General features: G+C 43.9%; 1 protein-coding gene across 3 annotated transcripts in view; it reads right to left on the bottom strand.

Moving 5' to 3' along the window:
* dnmbp (dynamin binding protein) overlaps positions 1–17833 on the bottom strand; it is a 50492-nt gene that overhangs the window by 1661 nt on the left and 30998 nt on the right. For 2 of the 3 annotated variants that reach the window (XM_069664134.1, XM_069664136.1), the window contains 12 exons: positions 8375–8583; positions 8173–8272; positions 6772–6919; positions 4552–4569; positions 3395–3594; positions 2696–2826; positions 2499–2603; positions 2290–2418; positions 1849–2184; positions 1577–1753; positions 1299–1497; positions 537–1210 (listed from right to left, as the gene is read on the bottom strand). In XM_069664134.1, coding sequence (XP_069520235.1) covers positions 537–1210; positions 1299–1497; positions 1577–1753; positions 1849–2184; positions 2290–2418; positions 2499–2603; positions 2696–2826; positions 3395–3594; positions 4552–4569; positions 6772–6919; positions 8173–8272; positions 8375–8583 — 2426 coding nt within the window. The remainder of the gene's footprint in view (positions 1–536; positions 1211–1298; positions 1498–1576; positions 1754–1848; positions 2185–2289; positions 2419–2498; positions 2604–2695; positions 2827–3394; positions 3595–4551; positions 4570–6771; positions 6920–8172; positions 8273–8374; positions 8584–17833) is intronic. The other variant, XM_069664135.1, reaches the window with a different exon arrangement.

Below are 17833 nucleotides of genomic sequence, written 5' to 3' on the forward strand. Positions count from 1 at the left end.
CGAATACGTCCCAGATAACCAGACGTCAATGGTTGGCTTCCTTTGTTACGGTTATAACTCTTGCTTTTCCTCGCTGACGGTCACTTTCCTTTTTAGACTGTTTGCTTCATCTGAGCGTCGAATTTGTTTCTTTCTCTTTGGATTTTGACTTATTGTTGAAGTTGTATCTGTAGTCATCGATCTTTTCTTTGTTTGTTCAGCCATAGTAGATTACTGTTTAGTCGCAACACTTGCAGAGACCGGAGAAGCAGCCGCTTAGCTCCGCCTACCCTCTCTGGCAGACCAACCACTGCTGGCTGATGGAAAACGCGTCACTAACTGGGCGCCGCTTGTGATTTTTTTTCCGCAAATGTTGCCGCAGACACCCAGTCCATAATAATACTATATACTGTAAATGCAAGGGCTTTCATCAGTGGGCCATAGGCTCAATCACCATAACCTAAGAGACATTTATTTAAATGAAAATCCTCGAGATCACATTTAAAAAGTTGCTTTAGTCAATAAAAGTTTATCATAGCAGTTACAGAAATTCTCACCTGATGACCGTCTAGCTCACTGTCCTGTTCTGGTTCTGGTTCTGGCTCTGGCTCGATGTACTCGTCTCTGGAGTAAGCTGACCTCTTCTGGCGGCTGTTGTCTCCGTTCCTCCACTGATGTGAACTGTTAGCTTTGTCTGTGTGTCCATACCGCTGTGAGCGACTGTTTCTGTGTGAAGAATAAGACTCGCTCTCAGAGAGGTCTGACATCTCCTTCTGGCTGCTCTGATTTGTGTAACTTGGATCGTACGCGTCTCTGTGACTGCCTGAATGCCTGTAAGAAGTCTCAGCGTCTCTGTGACTGGAGGAGTTTCGGTGGGTTTGTTCGGAGAATTCCCGCCGGTTTGAGGGGTTTCTGGGTGAGGAGTTCATGGAGTTGCTCTGACTGACTGAGTCAGGGTTGGGTGGGTCTCTGAGGTGACTCCTACGAGATGAGGAAGAGTCCAGAGAAGGGTGCGGCGATGATTGACTTTGGGGCTGCGAGGTGGAAAAGCTGACGGAGGCCGTGTCCTGGTTGAAGGTCAGGGTGCTGTTGCTGTTTTGGCGGGAGAACACGGGGGAGGAGCCGCCGTAGCCGGACTCGTTAGAGGACTGGCTCTCGATGGAGACGTCTGATTGGCTCCTGCGTGGGTTGTAGGGTTTGAGGAAGGAGCTGTACACAAATCCTTTAGTGACTGCAACACAAGAACAACAAGAGAGGAGATTAGAATACGTAGCTGATTGAACATTTTTCAGTGAGGGCTTGGGATGCTAATAACCCACCTCCATTATCGATTAGCCAGCGGTTGTTGCTTCCCATGGGGTCCTGCTGCTTGATGACACCCACAAGGTCTCCCTCTTGTATGGAGACGTCCAGATCCTGCGCTGCGTTGAAGTTTCTCTCGGCCTGGAAGAGTTTCTCAGGACCGAAGCGTACCAGAAGTCCCGCTCGGTGCTCGTCCGTCTGCTGGATGCAGTTTGTCTGAAAGGACGAGAGACATATTTAGATCATGTGACAGCAAAAAGAATTGACACGCAACTGGGATAAGAGTTCAACTCACAGGTTGTAGTTGCTTTTTAGAGGTCTGCTTCTCCAGAGTCTTCTTCTCGAAGGGCTTTTTCGTGGAGGTGGTGGGAGGCAGGTTCTCTGGGCAGAAGCTAAAGCCTTGCAGCAGCTGGAGAACTCGGCTGTACTCTTCTTGGAACTGTGAAATTATGTTGCCCTCTCTGCTAGAAAACTGCAGACAGAGGTAGAGAAAATGGTATGAGCAAAAAATACTTTTTAACAGCTTTAATTTCCATAAATATTGATGAAAAAAAAAGACAAACTCACAACCTGGAGGAGGGGCTTCAGCTCTCCTAGAGTCGTCTTCATGAAGTCCTTCTGAGCCTGAGCGAACGCCCGCACGCAGCCGGTAAACAGCTCCTCTGCAGCGCCGTGAAACTTCGGGAGCTCGTCCAGAAGCTGCGCGTTGAGCGCCTCGTAGTTGTTGCGCGCCACCTGCAGCTCGTCCTGGACGCGGCGGTCCTTGAGGCGGTCGGCGCGCTCCTTGCAGTTGTCGTAGTCGAGCAGCTTGTCGAAGCGCTTCTGGATGAGTTTGTGCGGCCCGGCGAACATGAGGAGCAGCTGGGTGAGCGGGTTGATGACCAAGGTCTCTGTGCGCTCCTTCTGCTCAGGGATGAGATGAGATGATGTGATCAGAGGTCATTCAGAGGTCATTCAAAGTGCATTGTAACAGCGCTAAGTGAGGCGAAACAGAGGAAGAGGACTTACAAACTGTGTGAACTGCTTGTCACTGATGCAGCGGTGAGCTCGCTGGAAGCGCTCGGGGTCGAGGACGCTGCGCTCCGTGTAGATGTCGCCGAAACTGATGGCTGCCAACACCTTCACTGATGCAGATTCCTAAAGACATGCATTTATTAGAAAGTTGGAGTGATTTGCATTTCATAGTTTTTCATGTGATTCTGGTAAAATGCTCGTACCCTTATATGCTGCAGATACAAGGAAATGTCCCTGATGAAACTCTTGATGAGCCTCTCCTGCAGCCTGAACTTCTTCTCCGCCTCATCAAACGCTTCATCTTTAATCTGGGACAAAGAGAGAAGACAAAAAGAGATGAGAGCCATTCAAAACATTCAGGATGTTCCTGAAGAGCGTAGCTACAGGAGCAGTGATGTACCTGAGGTGAAATCCCTGTGAGGTGTTTGAGGTGGCTGCTGACTCGGTTGGATTTCTTGATGATGGAGTGCATGCTCAGCTTGGAGATCTTGTCGATGAACGTGTCCTCGTCGCCTTTCCTGTACTTCACCACTGCGGAGAGCAGAAAGAAACCAGTTCAGACTGGAGAAAATGTGACAAAAAGACGACTTTCCCACCAAAATTAGCGCGTCGACGCGGGTTTTTCAGACGTGGGAAGACCCGCTAATAAATGCAGATTGTCTCTTATCCCATCGCCAGTGAAGTATACTCCTTTTGGTCTCTTTTCTGCTGCGTCACCGTCTGACGTCTCAAACGCACCAGAGACAGGGTTAGTAAACAGTGAAGATGTTACGGTGGTTAGGTCTTTATTGCATCCATTACTCAACTGTTTATCAAACTCGGCGTCGTCAAATTTGTGACGATGTTTGAGCGCTGCTTGGACGGAGAGGGCCGAAATTTGTAGCTGAGATGACAAGGAGTCGCAGGAGTTACCGACAACAAATTTTTATGTTCCAATCAATGCCGATCGGAGGCGAGGCGATAATTACCCGTGTCTACTGCAGAGTCATTTGACTAATGCCGATTGTAAGCAAAAAAGCTAAGTGTTAGCGGGTGTTGGTGGGTTTTTTGACCAGTGGGAAAGGGGCTTTAAATAAATCAGGCTTTAATGGTTGTTTACCGAGGTCCTTCCTGCGCTTGTACTCGTTGATGTTGACGTTGATCTCCTTGACGGCCTGCAGAGCCTGGGTCAGCTGCAGACGGTCGTGGTGGCTCTCCGGCGTGGCCCCCAGCAGCTCCATCAGCAGGAGCGGGTAGCGCATGACCCGCTGCACCGGCTTGATTAAGAAAGAGCCGAGGTTGATGTAGTTGGTTTTCCCCCTGAGGACGTGCAGAAAGAGGAGATGGGGTTTGGTACACACATATTGAAACTCTTCTTCCCATGTTCACATGTCTCTGGATCATGTGGATTGCATGATCCAATGATATGTAAGCATCATCAAATATACATATATTCTGATGATGATCAATACAGTTTGTAGGAGACATTAATTAACAGGGAAGGCACGATCAAAAAGAAATATTGATTTGCTTTGATTTAATGCAATCTAATGGACTCACTTAGGGACTGCAACCAATTCAACTGCATTTATTGGTTTGTTTATAGTTAATAATTTGTTGCTTCCTTTTTTTCTGACATGTTTGTTGTGTTAAAAGTGGATTTGTTGGCCTCAGATTTTCTCCAGACCAGGAAGAAGGAAGCTGCAAATGTGTAACTTATAATTCATTTCTTAGAAAGAAAACTTGTGTCAACTTTCTCATCAAATTATGAGAAAAGATCTGGCAAAAATCTTCTCATAATGTTGAGAAACGTACTTATTTTTTCAATAACACTGACTCCAAGTGTTACTCTAAATTGCTGTTGCAGTTTGAGTCCAGAAGATGGCATTAAATGCGTTGCTCTGATTTTTCCACAGAACAGGAGAGGAGGAGGGGTCATGCACGTGTTGTCGTCACAACAACAGCACACGGTGTCCACAAGCACATGCAAACAGAAACAGAAACAGCCAAAAAAATATGAATGAGCCCATCTCAGTCCGGGGGAAGGAAGTTGAAATGGCAGCACAGATATTTTTAGAGCCTTCCACACACATGTTGATTTATTTGCCGCCACAATGGGTAAACACACACATAGACACACACACACATACACACACACACACACACACACACACACACACACACACACAGAGGTAATTTCCAGGGGGGTTAGTGAGCAAAAGACATGCGGTCAAGTTGATGCTGGAAATCATGCCGACACTCTTGATGGAGACTTACCAGTCGCGGTAAATGGCCCTGTTGAAGGGAAGGTTGGGAGGAGACAGAAAGATGACAGGATTTATAAAGCTATGACCTAAAAAAACCTTCATACATGTTTGATTTATTTTCAAGGAGGGGTATTATGCTAATTTCAATCTTCATATTTCACTCTGTGGTACCTGTGAAGTAGCTTAGCATAAGCCCTCATACAGCCTCTGCCTGAAACGACTCAGTCAGCTCTGTGTCTTTAAGAAACCCCCGCCCCTACAAGCGCGCTCTCCAAAGCCTGCTGAGGCTGCACTCTGTGACGTCACAAAGTTAGGGCTGGGTTTAAAAAAACGTTTTTTTCCGATACGAATTGATTCTCATTTCAATGACCCAATATCGATTACTAAATCCCGAGATTGATCTTTAAAAATATGTATAAAAACGTGTCTGATCACTCACGTTTTTTAGCGCTCCTGAATGCAGCACGACTCAGCCAAATCACGGCAGTGAGGGAGACATGCCTGGACTTGTTTACTACACCTACTACGGAGACATCAGTGATCGCCGCCGGACTCTTTTTATCGTGTGTGCGTCGATGAACATGTAAGTTAGTTTTGCACTGATGTTTACGTTACTCTCTGTTAGCGTCGGCTTTGGTCATGAGTGTATTTTCGGCATGTTGTAGAGTATGCCTTTCCCCATATCTCTTGGTCTCGTGTGGTTTTGTTCTCAAATCTCGTGCAAGTTGAACCCCGGTTCGTTTAATCAAGACCATGAGCCAGATAGACATAAAATTGTTAATATTGTGTTGACTGCTGTGTGCTGGTCATGTTAAATAAAAAGTACATGATGTAACTTCTTTGGGGTCAATTATGATTGTAAACATTAAACATTTTGATAATGCACCAGGTTAGAGGTGCATTGATATTGTAACCGAAATACCCCTAAACAAAGTCGGAAAATCGAATCGAATCGGGACCTTGTGAATCAGAATCTAATTGAATTGAGAAATCCTTATCGACACCCAGCCCTACACAAGGTGCAGCGTGTAGAAAAAACAGTGTGAAACCTGGCGTTCCCAGCAGCCTGAGCTGAGAAGCCTGGGGATTACTCCAACATACTTTTACCTACAGATTTGAAACTTCACCCACGTTTAGTCTGGACATCCAACATTATAACATTATATATATGTGTTAAAATGTGAAACAGCATAATACCCCCTCTTTAAAGTCAGCAGACGAAAGACCGCAGACTTCACCTTAAATTTTGTACGGTTAATAACAGTCGAGCGAACTGTGCCCGTTGGTTGTTATGGTTTTGTGTTGTGAATTCTCTCTTAAATCGGGACAGAGGCCCTGAGGGGCGGTTAAACCTGCCAGTTTCTAAGAGGCGGCAGAACACATGACCTTTTTAAGCTGAATAGGTTGCAACAGACGCACACTTTAGTTAAAGAGTATTGTTTTTCCTGACAAGGCCTGAACATTTATGGCTCAAAACCGCCTCGAAAAACTGCAATAAAAACAACCTTTGTGTACACTTAAACTTGTATGTTGTACTTTTGTTTTTCTTCTTCAAACCAGCGCCCTTTTTTTTCCAAACACTTCCTGTGTTTATCTTCAAATATGACTTGCGAACTTTACTTTACAGAAACACAGCGGTGTCAGCTCAAGAGTCTGAGTCACTGATGGTGAAACTCGACAGGTGAAACCAGGCAGGTTACATTCTTAGACTGCTTCACATTGCTGAGAGCCACAGGAACGCTGTGAGACGTGGCACACGTACACAGCAGGACACTTCTCTATCATAACTCGCCTGTGAATCACAGCTCAAAGTCTGCTAAAGAAACCCTGTCATAAATTAATTCAATGTGATTCCAGCCAACCGGAAACCTTACTGTAACTTTGAATTCCATATCTAGGTGACCTTTGAAAACAAGAACAGTGAGGACGATCAACCGACTCTATTTTAAAGTTAATATTGTACTGCAAAATCCATTTAAAGCTAAGCTCAAAGTGTCTTATATTGAAAGGGTTTCATATAAAACAACCTGTAACAGTAAAGTGCCCTTTAAGTTAATGTTTTACTTGGATTCTTCTATTAGTGGCCACTCCCACTCTCTTCATGTTTTCATGCTGTGAGACACACCAACATGCACGTTTTTGCTCACTCACGTGCAAAAGTGTTTCAAGTTAAACACACAAGTCAAAGCTATCTTTTCCGACATGTTTCCTTCCTCTCTCCGTGACTCACCTCAGTCTCTCCAGACACTCCAACACGTGGCGTTGGATGTTTTCGTCTTTCTCGTAACTTTCCAGCAGGGAGATGGCATCGTCGTGGTTTTGGCAGTAGATCTTGTACACCTCCTCCAGCTCTGATTTGAAGTCCAGAAATACTTTCCCTGTGAGCACAAGATACAGAAACATGAGGTCGGGCTCATTTTAAAAGGGAAACAGGAAAGGAAGAAGTCAGACATGTTTCACTAAGTTGAAAGTGACACCCGGACACATGCCACTGTCACGCCAGTTGGTTATTTTTCACAGCAATAAATCAAATATTCTTTCACATTCACATCCTTCAGTTTATAAAATGTGATCAGCTGACAATTTCTCATTTAAAAACCTGAATAAAGTACAAAGAAATAAGTCGCCTGATTGGACTGTGGACTTCAATTCACAGGACATACACCGATCAGCCATAACATTATGACCAGCTGCCTAATATTGTGCAGGGCCTGCTTTTGCCGCCAAAACAGCCCTGACCCGTCGAGGCATGGACTCCACTAGACCTCTGAAGGAGTGCTGAGGTATCTGGCACCAAGACGTTAGCAGCAGATCCTTTAAGTCCTGTAAGTTGCGAGGTGGGGCCTCCATGGATCAGACTTCCTTGGATCACGTTTGGTAGGTGCTGACCACTGCAGATCGGGAACACCCCACAAGAGCTGCGTTTTTTGAGAGGCTCTGATCCAGTCGTCTAGACATCCCAATTTGGTCCTCATCAAAGTCCCTCACATCCTCGATCCCACAGGATCCCTGTCCGGCGCGTTACGTGTGCGCTGCGGTTCTGCTTCGTCAGGCAGCACAGGCCCTCGCCCACAGGAATCGTGTCTGGCCCGAAGCGCAGTGGAGAGCTGGCCCAAGCAGCTGGATTCGCGAGATCACGGGAAATTCGTGGAAGAACTACATAGCATCATTATCACACGAGAAAAAAAAACGGGAGTCTGTACATGGTGTTTTATTTTGAAATGACCGGATGCTCTATGCTGTATTCGTGGCTGACTTCCTGTTTAGAACGAGCTGCTCTGTTTAGCTTTACGCGTGCTTGAAGCGGCGTCCGACAAAAATAGACTTGGTGCGAATCTTTAGGACCGCGGCACATACTGTGGAATCAGGAGCACTGACTTGAATGGCCGCGATCAACTCCGGAGGTCGCAGCGCACACGGGATGCACCAGAGACGGATCCTGTGGAATTTGAGGGTCACATTTTTCCTGCTTCCAACACATCAACTTCGAGGACGAACTGTTCACTTGCTGCCTGACGTATCCTGCCCACTGACAGGTGCCATTGTAACGAGATAATCAATGTTATTCGCCTGTCAGTGGTCTTACTGTTATGGCTGTTTGGTGTATGCATCTTTAAGAGACTGTCCTTACCAATAGAGTCTGTGTCGTGCAGGGTATCACACAGGCGTTGTGACATGTCGATCACAGAGCCGATGTTACCGAAGAGCCCATCAAAGTCCACGTTCTTTACCTTTAAGAAAAAGCAGATAAAAGGTGTTAAAAAAGACACACAATTAGTTATTCCAGTAATGGTTGTTTATTTCAACATCCAACCACAGTGTTTGATCCCCACCTGCTTCTTCTGCAGTGGCTCGATGATCTCCTCCACGCACATCTCCAGGTCTTTGATGTAGTCCTTCTCCGTCTGCAGCAGCTCCTCGATGACCTTTGATCTCTTCTCCAGCATCCTCTGCTCGGGATCCTCCGTGCCGGCGATGGGGCCGGAGTCCGAGGTCGGGGTGGAGTCCAGGGGTTTGGGTTGGGAGGAGAGGAGCGTCATCTCTGGAGAGACAGGAGTAAAGACAGTTGATAAAGACCAATTTCATACTTTGGATTTCACACTATTTTTAATTCTTTTCTAATAAATGTATTAGTTTCTGCTTATAATTGCCATGAAATCAGTGTAAACACAAAGCCTGTGTAGCAAAAAAAGTTACACAAAGAGGGAAACGGCGTTCCCAGCCCACGTCTCCATTCATGTATCCAAACATCCTCCTGCCCGCCCGCCCACAAACCAGGCCCACCCTTTGCTCTTCTTCTCGTCTGACCAGCTTTTGATCAATGTCTCTGCTATCGCTCCTAGCAGGCTGATCTCTTTGGGGTGCCCCTGGGACTGGAGGGAGAGCCTGGTTCATGCACCGCTGCCTTTTATGAATGGAGCTATAACTGGAGTGGACTCAGGCTCTTTGTGTGCAGGCACAATGGTCTGTGACAGCAGCTACAGACATACAGGCCCTCAGGGAGCGAGGCAGCGGCATTAAAGAAGAGGCAGTGACAGGGGCAGAGGGAAGGGAGATAACCGGGACGGAGAGGGAGGAGGGAGTATAAAAACATTTGTCTTTTATTTTGTGATGTCGATTTTCATTCGTAAATCTTCGGTATCTTTTATTACTCTGTGACCCCTTAGTGTTGGTATAAAGGATTGCTTTCAACAAATCCCATTAAAAGAAAGCTTTTTTTTTTCTTTATCAAAAGAAAACATACAGTTGCAGTCGTCTGTTCAATGTCGATCACACACACACCCTCCTGCAGCTGTAAATACACACTTAAAGGAGCAATTCGCCCCTGGAAAAGCCACTGTCAGTCAAAACTGGTGTTCTCTGTAATCGTTAGAAGCAATAATATTTGAAATTGGCGCCACAGCTGTGGAGAAAGTCGTACAAACAGCTCGCGGTTTCGGCAATTCTACATTCCTACAACACCCAGCATGCATTGCGCCGCTCCCTCAGAAAGGAACAGCCCAGCGAGAGACGCTTCAGTGAAATACTACCGCTTTCCAATCAAGGACATTGATCGCTGCAGGCAATGGCTCAGAGCGGTACAGAATCCGAAATACGACGAGAATATACCGGTGGATCGTCTAAAAAATCTTCGGGTCTGCTGTCTACATTTCAAACCTGACGATTTTGAATGAGACATGACATCGGAGGCGTGCGTCCTAGATTGAGGAAGTGTAGTTTAGCGAGCTCCCTGGCCTCCGCCAGATGACGCGTTTTACATAGCCTGGCGGAGGTTTTCCAGGGCCCATTGGAGAAGCGGATTGCGTCCTCCAAAGGCACAGAGTGAAAGTGCATTTTTTTTCCATAATAGCATGATAGGACTGAGTCTGAAAATTGGCAAACTGGCCCTTTAATCACCAAATCTGCTGCTGAAAATAGTCCCCTAAAATGCACTTTTCATGTTTCTATAAATATGAAAGTATATGCAGGATATTTATGACATCTTTTAAGATTTATGACTTCTGTTGTGGAGAAGAAGTAGACGGATACAATAAAAGTAGCACTGATGAAATGCTAACTACGAACAATTCTTTGGAGGGGTGCCAAACACTGCTGTAGTAGTAGGTTGTGCCTATTTCACTATAAGGTTTGTTGCGTCTCAGTAGTAGAAGACGCAGCCTCCTGCGCTGCGCAGTGATGACAGATGAGGGTGACGTCACCTCTGCTCCTCGAACAGATGCTGTCAGAAGCTAATGAAGTTAACTCTGCTTACCCTAATGTTCCCCCCTGCAGATACCGGCATGCTTCACGACACAAAACAAAACAGCTACAGCATCTTAATTTTGTTTTAAGTAGCACAAAAAAAGCAGCTAAATCCTTCTGGAAACTTCACTGAAACTTAGCACGTGAGTGAATTGAGCGAATATCAAACGTACGATCGCGCAAAACTTAACTGCTTTATAGTTTCAAGCATTTCAGAAGTATCAGACATTTTGAACTAGATGTTTGATCCCTGGGCCACCCGCCTTCCGTCTTCCTGCTTGACCTCCTCTCTCCCTCTCTCTCCCCGTCTCCCTCTCTTCACGTGACTTGGCTAAAGCTCGCCTCAAAGGAGCTTTTCTCACTGTTTGCACCGTGTCTCCCCGCAGCACCCGCCTCCTCCACCACCGCCGCCGCTGCTGCTGCTGCTCTGCCAACACGAGCGCATATCCCCGCTGATGAGAAAGTAGTTCACTAATGGGTTTTAGAAGTCATACACAACACAAAAGGGGAGACGCAAAACAAAAGACTCAGACTTTAATTGGAATCAAATCGGCTTATTCCCACGTTTGATCCTCTGCGCGCGCGCACAACAACATCATATGCTCCACTTCGCATGCCGTGTCCGTCCCAACCAACCTGTTGAGACCGCATGACCAGAGTTTGACCCACTTCTGAGGAATTCCACTTTTCTTTGTTCTGTGAAATATTATAAAGTGGGCACACAAAGAGAGGCTTGAAACACTTAAAGTAGGACTCACCTCATTAATTTAAAAGCTAATTTACTGCAAACCGATTTTTATACGTAGGAAATATTCGCCTTCTAACAGCTAAATCTAAAATAATTTCCTTTACATGAATTGCCACACAGTAATCACAGCTGCTCAATAATGTAGGTGTAACATATCAGCGTGTTGAACAGGATCTGCCTGTGTCACTCCGTCAGCAGCAACAGGAAACACCCACATAACAATCACTTGGTACCGACTAAAATCACACACCTGTGACTGCATGCAAACAATCAGAGAGGCTAATCACTGAGAACAAACAACCACCTGCTGCTAAAAGCTACCTGTGGTAACAAGCCAGAGAATCAAACTAGTCAACAGGAAAAGTAGGAAAGTGTTTTATGAATGATTTTTCAAAATAAAGTTAATACAACTTGTTAAAAGAAGTCTCTACAGTCATTTTAAATCAGCTGCTTACATCTGTGGTCTGACTGTAGACACCTGTTGAATGCTAATACAGTATACAGCCTGCATTATGTCAACCAATAGCAACTGACTGCATCTAACAGGAAGACAAATGCTAAGTAAGAGTTCAAAAAATACCCTCAATAGGCCATGTTGGACACTGGACAGATTTTGGTGTATGTTTAAACTTTTAAAGGGGGAAAAAAAGCAAGCCATGGTTGAATGCAGTATCTTTGAACACACCCAGCACTGTAGCGCTTGTGTGATATTTAACTGTATATCATTTGATAGACTCTTCAAAACAGGGCTAACTCTGCAGGGGGGCTCAGGGAGCCTGTACAGAAACCCAGCAGCACATTCAAACGCTGACCTGGTTACACATATTAGAGAGGGTGGAATTTTATAACAAAGACAGTGCCTATGTAGTCTGGTAACATACACAGGGTTAATATGTGCTTTATGGGCTAATGAAGGCAGAGGAACTGTACTCCTTTCATTCCCTCCCTGCACTCCCCCTACACTCGTAATATCAGTCGGATTCCAGGATTAATGGTCTTTATTAATTATTATCTTATAAAATATTCAGTGGAAAAGTCCCATAGAACTATTATTGCTTTTTATGGAGTCAAACCAATAAAAGGACTACAGCATATACAGTAAATGTAACAGTAAAACTTCCATAAAGACGACCTTTACAACAAAACGAAAAAGAAAGCCAGCAAGGCTGCTGGTGCATTATGGGTACTGATGTTAATAAATTTACTTGCACCAGCTTTAGGAATGTAGCAAACGCATTTAAAATAAAGCATTTCCTCTATTTTAAAGCATGAATATTGAATCAAACTGGTGGGATGTTTCATTCAGACATTGAATGTCTCTTTTTCTCACAATCTAATGTATTATTTACCATTAAAATTAGTTCATTGTTCGGGAACGCCGGAATGAATATCTGGTGCGGAACACACAACCGGACCATGGTCCGCTAGAAAAGACGGGTCTCGGTCCGTTTCCAAACAAACCACGGTCCGGTTTGATTCTGGTGAGAACGTAAACGGACCAAATACAGGAAACAAACCATACAACTGTGCATTGTAGTGTTTACGGGTGCTGACATTTGCAGAGACACGCAGCGAGATGAGTAGAGGACAGACGTGGGGGAGCAATGAGGAAATAGAAATATGGGCTGAACAAACAATTTCACAAATGCTTGTGGAAACGTACAAGAACACGGAGGTGTTCGTTCTGTGGAACGATTTTCGGTTAAAAGTAAAAAACTCCAACAAAACATTAAAGTCCGCGATCATGTTGTATTGATCAGTTTACTCTCTTGCTTTGTTTACTTCAGGGACTTCTCCCACGTGGAAATTCTGACCAATCAGAGAGCAGTTTCCCCGCGCATCAAAACTTTTGGTCCGCTGGTAAAAGCTGCCGTGTGAACAAAATACGAACTCAAAATGCGACTTTGTAACAATCTGGTCTTTGATTCGGACCAAACAAACGGACATTAGTTGTGAATGCACCCTTAAGAAATCATGTGCCCCAGCTGCCCCCAACAGTTGGTGATGCACAGGCAGTAACAGGTGTAACCAATAATGCCTCGTTAAGAAAAGCAGGTCTACTCTTTTCACACGACCATATTTGGGATGATGGAAAATTAACATATGAAGAAAACTTATCTTGACCCATTGAAGTAATCAGATAATCTGTAAATGTCAAACTAATTCCTGACTGCAGTTTCCACACCTTATGAATCATGTTCAGCACTGAGCTTAGAGGTAAAAATACACAGCAGACTGGATTTCTGGGACAGCAATCACAGCAGGGAGTGGACTTGATGGCACAATAAAATGACGTGAGCAGACGACATAGTAATGCACTACACACCTATCTTCACACGTACTGGATGTATGAGTACAATCATGACCACTACAAATATGATAAAAGATTTCACAAGAAACAAGAAGTGGATGTCAGAAAAACTGATATTTGAAAACTAAATTTCTTTTCTGGTTCAAGTTTTCAATAGATCATAGAATGGCATGCAAATTATTATAAATTATTAGTCTCTTATTAATGCTTTTCTGGTAAATAATAACATAACTTAAAATTCACCCTTATATCTCAGCTGTAGAAACACAAAACTATATTTATAAGAGATATATTTCCCTAGATTCACTACAACATCTCTCCAAAGCTCAACATTGTCAAGGCCTCGTCTGCAGACAAAAAGACAGCAAGAGGGAGAAAAGTGAAGATGATGAGATTTCACCCACCTGCTGCTCGACACTTTCTTCAAACCACTTCAAAAACAAGCACCCCCACCCACAGTGCTTCAAACAACGCCACCCATTCTACGATAGTCCATTGTCAATCTGAAGTCCAGCTCCTGGGCCCTGCAGAGGACGGCGCGTCTCGCTGCAAAAACTCCATTCCAGATCTCCAATTAGCATGAGAATGCATGGGAACCCAGCATCATTAAACACACACACACAGGGGAGGACGACCACTCGGGCGGACAGTAAAACCTGGAGCTGGACTCTGGCTGTTTGCTGCTTTTCATCATGATTCCACATGATGTGTTCCAGTTCAATACTACATGTTGAGTGTCATAATACTGTGCAAGAAATTAATGGACAGTAACAATTTATACTAAGAGGAAATGACTGCAACTTTGGAATGCTACTGCCGATTAAGCTTCACAAAGAAACATCAAAATATCTGTCCTTTTTTTGAAGACTTTTTGGAGAGCTAAACCATCCAAAATGTAAGTATATATATTTCAGTTTGGAGAAGCTCAGTCATCCCTTAAAGCATTGCATTATGGGAGAATAGTGTGCACCAGCATGCTTTGTATGCCTGCTGGCCTGCTGTGATTATATTATATTTTACCGGCCTTCCATAGCGGTAAGAAACAGTACGTCTCATTAAAGCTCCTGTGAGGAGTTTTTCACTGGTTATGAAACAGACTGAAATTAATTCCTTTTTTTTTGGGGCTTGTTGCCTTTAATTGATAGGACAGCTGAAGACAGGAAATGTTGGGAGGAGAGAGTGGGGGACAGGCTGAAATCTATCAAAATAACGAGTCAACATCCCTCAGTCCTCCCAAGTTTGCTCACACTTGAGGATATTTTTAACTCTTCAGTATGATCTGCAAATTCTCAGAAGTACACTCAAGAATATTCTTTATTTTCTGTCCAGTTTTTAAGTAATCCTACTCTCAACTCGCTGTGCCACGCCAAAATCGACTAAAACCGAAAGTTCCTCACAGGAGCTTTAAATTGGGACTATTTTACAGCTGTTAGCTTTACTTGCCTATATCCTAGCGCATTTTTAGTCATTAAATCTGTCATGAAGAAAAACTTACTTTATCATTTGTCAAAAGACATGTGAATGATAAACTTTTGTTAGTTGATATTCAAAGAATGACTCCTTGTTTGCCCAATCATGCCTCCTTTAATATCTACTGCTGATTCTCTGATGCAGAGAACCATTGAGAGTCACATTAACTCACATTTGGCTGTAAAAGCAATAAGACATATGCTGAGTGGGAAGTCCAGTGAAGTCTGGTCCAGTGCTATGATGAGTCTGCTTCATGTTTCACAGTGTGCTGACATCTCAGGCTCCTCCTCTGACAGGCTGAAATCTATCAAAATAACGAGTCAACATCCCTCTATCCTCCCAAGTTTGCTCACACTTGAGGATATTTTTAACTCCTCAGTATGATCTGCAAATTCTCCGAAGTGAAGTCAAGAATATTCTTTATTTTCTATCCAGTTTTTAAGTAATCCTACTCTCAACTCGCTGTGCCACACTGATGGCTGTGTAAAGTCAAAAGTTTTCACTGCACAGCGTAAAGTCAGACACAATCAGGGCTGTGTGTGTGTGTGATCTGCTCCAAAGTTCACAGCAGAGCGCACAGTCGCATGGCAACACGAATAGCAGGGGGGCCCTCTTCGTATTAAGCCAAGTTTTGGAGGGCAGGGAGCGGCTGCGCTGAAATAATCACGTGCGCTACTTTGTGTGTGTGTGTGTGTTTAGTTGGGACATAGCTGGGAATAAGTTGATACAAGCAGACTCTTGCAAATGTTAACACCTAACAACCTGCAGGCCATGACTTGCTTAATACTGGATGTATTAGAAGCAAATGCATTAAGCTGTTTAATATGCGTGAGACTCTTAAAGGGCCTCAAACTGCATCATTTTCACACATTTGTTCTTCTTTTCTTTCTGTTTAAGAGTGCAAAAAGCCATTTAAAGCAGATTTTTGTTGGGTTTGTTTCAAATAATGACTGAAAAATCATTTATTTTCCAAAACAAAAATGTAAACATTTTGTTGGTCCAGTTTTGTGCCACCAGCTGCTGCAGCAGGTAGAAGGTTGCTTAAAAATGGAGAAAAAAATGGGGGTGTTTATTCAGTGACATACCATCCTGTTTATCTCTTTTAGGGGTCAAATGTCAAAAGGTCACATTCCTTCTCCTGGCAGAATCTCACAGCAACCTTTATGTGCCATTGTTGGGAATTCCTGGTAATTACAGCCCTCCATTCAAACCAAACAAGCCTTTATGGAAGCAGGCCGTGTACTGATACATGTAGCAGTCAGAGTGTGATTTCCCCCAGACATAATCCTGTGTTTGGTGTCCATCACGAGACACAACTCCGCTTGTTTCCAGGTGGCTACGGTCTAATTAACAAGTTCAATAACGCTGCACAGCGAATGGGAAAGACACTGTGATCTCTTTCGTCTTTGGAATTTCTCATTTTCTTTCATTACTGATGAACAGTGTCCAATTACTTCAAGAGACCATCAGTTTTGCATATGAGCAGAGGGAGCTTTAGGAGAATCTTAAACCGTTAAATGAGGGCGCCATTCAACCTAAAAGCTGCACTGTCTTCAAGTTAATGGAGAAGGAGCGGACAATGGGTCCACTGGGTCCCACAGGTGCTTTGGTGAGACACTGTGGGCGACATGAGAAGAACCAAAAACACCAAAATATACTGTTAAAGCTGCTGTGAGGAGTTTTTCACTGGTTATGAAACAGACTGAAATTAATTCTGATGACTCTATATGAGCTACAAAAGCAAACCAGACCATCAGCGACGAGATTGATTATTTTTATATAGTTATTTTAATGCCTGAAAGAGCTGGCGGGGGGGGTAGGTGTCAGACGAATTGATTAACTGCACGCTGCCTTTGTTTACATTTTCCTGGGCAAAAATGTAATGTGGGCAATACATATGATTGTTAAAGAAAGCAAGATAAGTGTTTTGTTAAAAACCACCTCTGGTGCTTGTACACGACACAATCAGCAAAGAGACGAGAGGTACGGCTTTGTCCACAGGGGGCGCCAAAATCAACACAAACCGTTAGTTCCTCACAGGAGCTTTAATGGTCGTGAATCCAAATGTAATAATAAATTACATCACAGATTTTATCTATTTATGAGGCCTCTTTCTACACAGAGTGAGCTCCTTTGATCCTGTGTGGGAAAATATTTTCTCCTTCCTTGTGAGAACCGACTTCAGGCCTTGAGATGACTGAGCTGGCAGCATTAAATCTGTTGCTTAATGTTCGACAAGTAAAGACAAAGATCTGCCGGAGGGCTTTTGAAGTTTTCCCACAACGAAATAAGAAAAGTTCAACTGTGCACTGAAGGGCTGGGTGACAAAACGCTGCCTTTTTTATTCCCCAATGTTGCCTTTGACACAAAAGCATGCCTCTAATACAAACAACCTTTAATAACAACATAAACCAACTCTAGAGGGAAGACAGTTAAACTATATCTTACTGTTTTTTATTAATATTCAACTAAGTGAACCAGATTGACGCCAACTATCCATTCCATCCACTTTAAAACCAAAAGAGATGCATGCGTCGATACTGTAAATGTGACAATTGTAAATGCTTAACAAATACTGTGCTGACAGCTGCTATAACTGGCTCTGTTCACCCCTTCAGTATTTGACATTGACGCCCCTATGTACTTACAAGAGAGTCTGACATAATGTCTGTGTGAACAGTCCTCTAAGCTAATGTCACATAGCATAGATCAACACCTGTAACCACTGTACTGTGGACGATGAGTAAACAGCTCCAGGAGGTTTAACCACAAACAAACATTTAAATTAGGTCAATTCTTATTAGTTTATCAGACTGTGACGAAGCATCATTGACGATTAACCCAGAACGGAGATTTGGAGCCCAACAATTGGGAAAAAAAACTCTGACGGAAGACAGCGTCTCTGTAAGTTAATGAAGTTCGACGATAAAGACATTCCAACAACAGGCAGCAAGTGTACAGAAGGCTGGAGCTGTAGCATAAAGTGCTTTGATGTTCCTGGTATTCCATCATCTCTCTAAT

This window comes from Semicossyphus pulcher, unplaced genomic scaffold (genome assembly GCF_022749685.1).
Source record: "Semicossyphus pulcher isolate SPU_LCO1_2020_fin unplaced genomic scaffold, fSemPul1.0.p SCAF_16, whole genome shotgun sequence".
Lineage (NCBI taxonomy): Eukaryota > Metazoa > Chordata > Actinopteri > Labriformes > Labridae > Semicossyphus > Semicossyphus pulcher.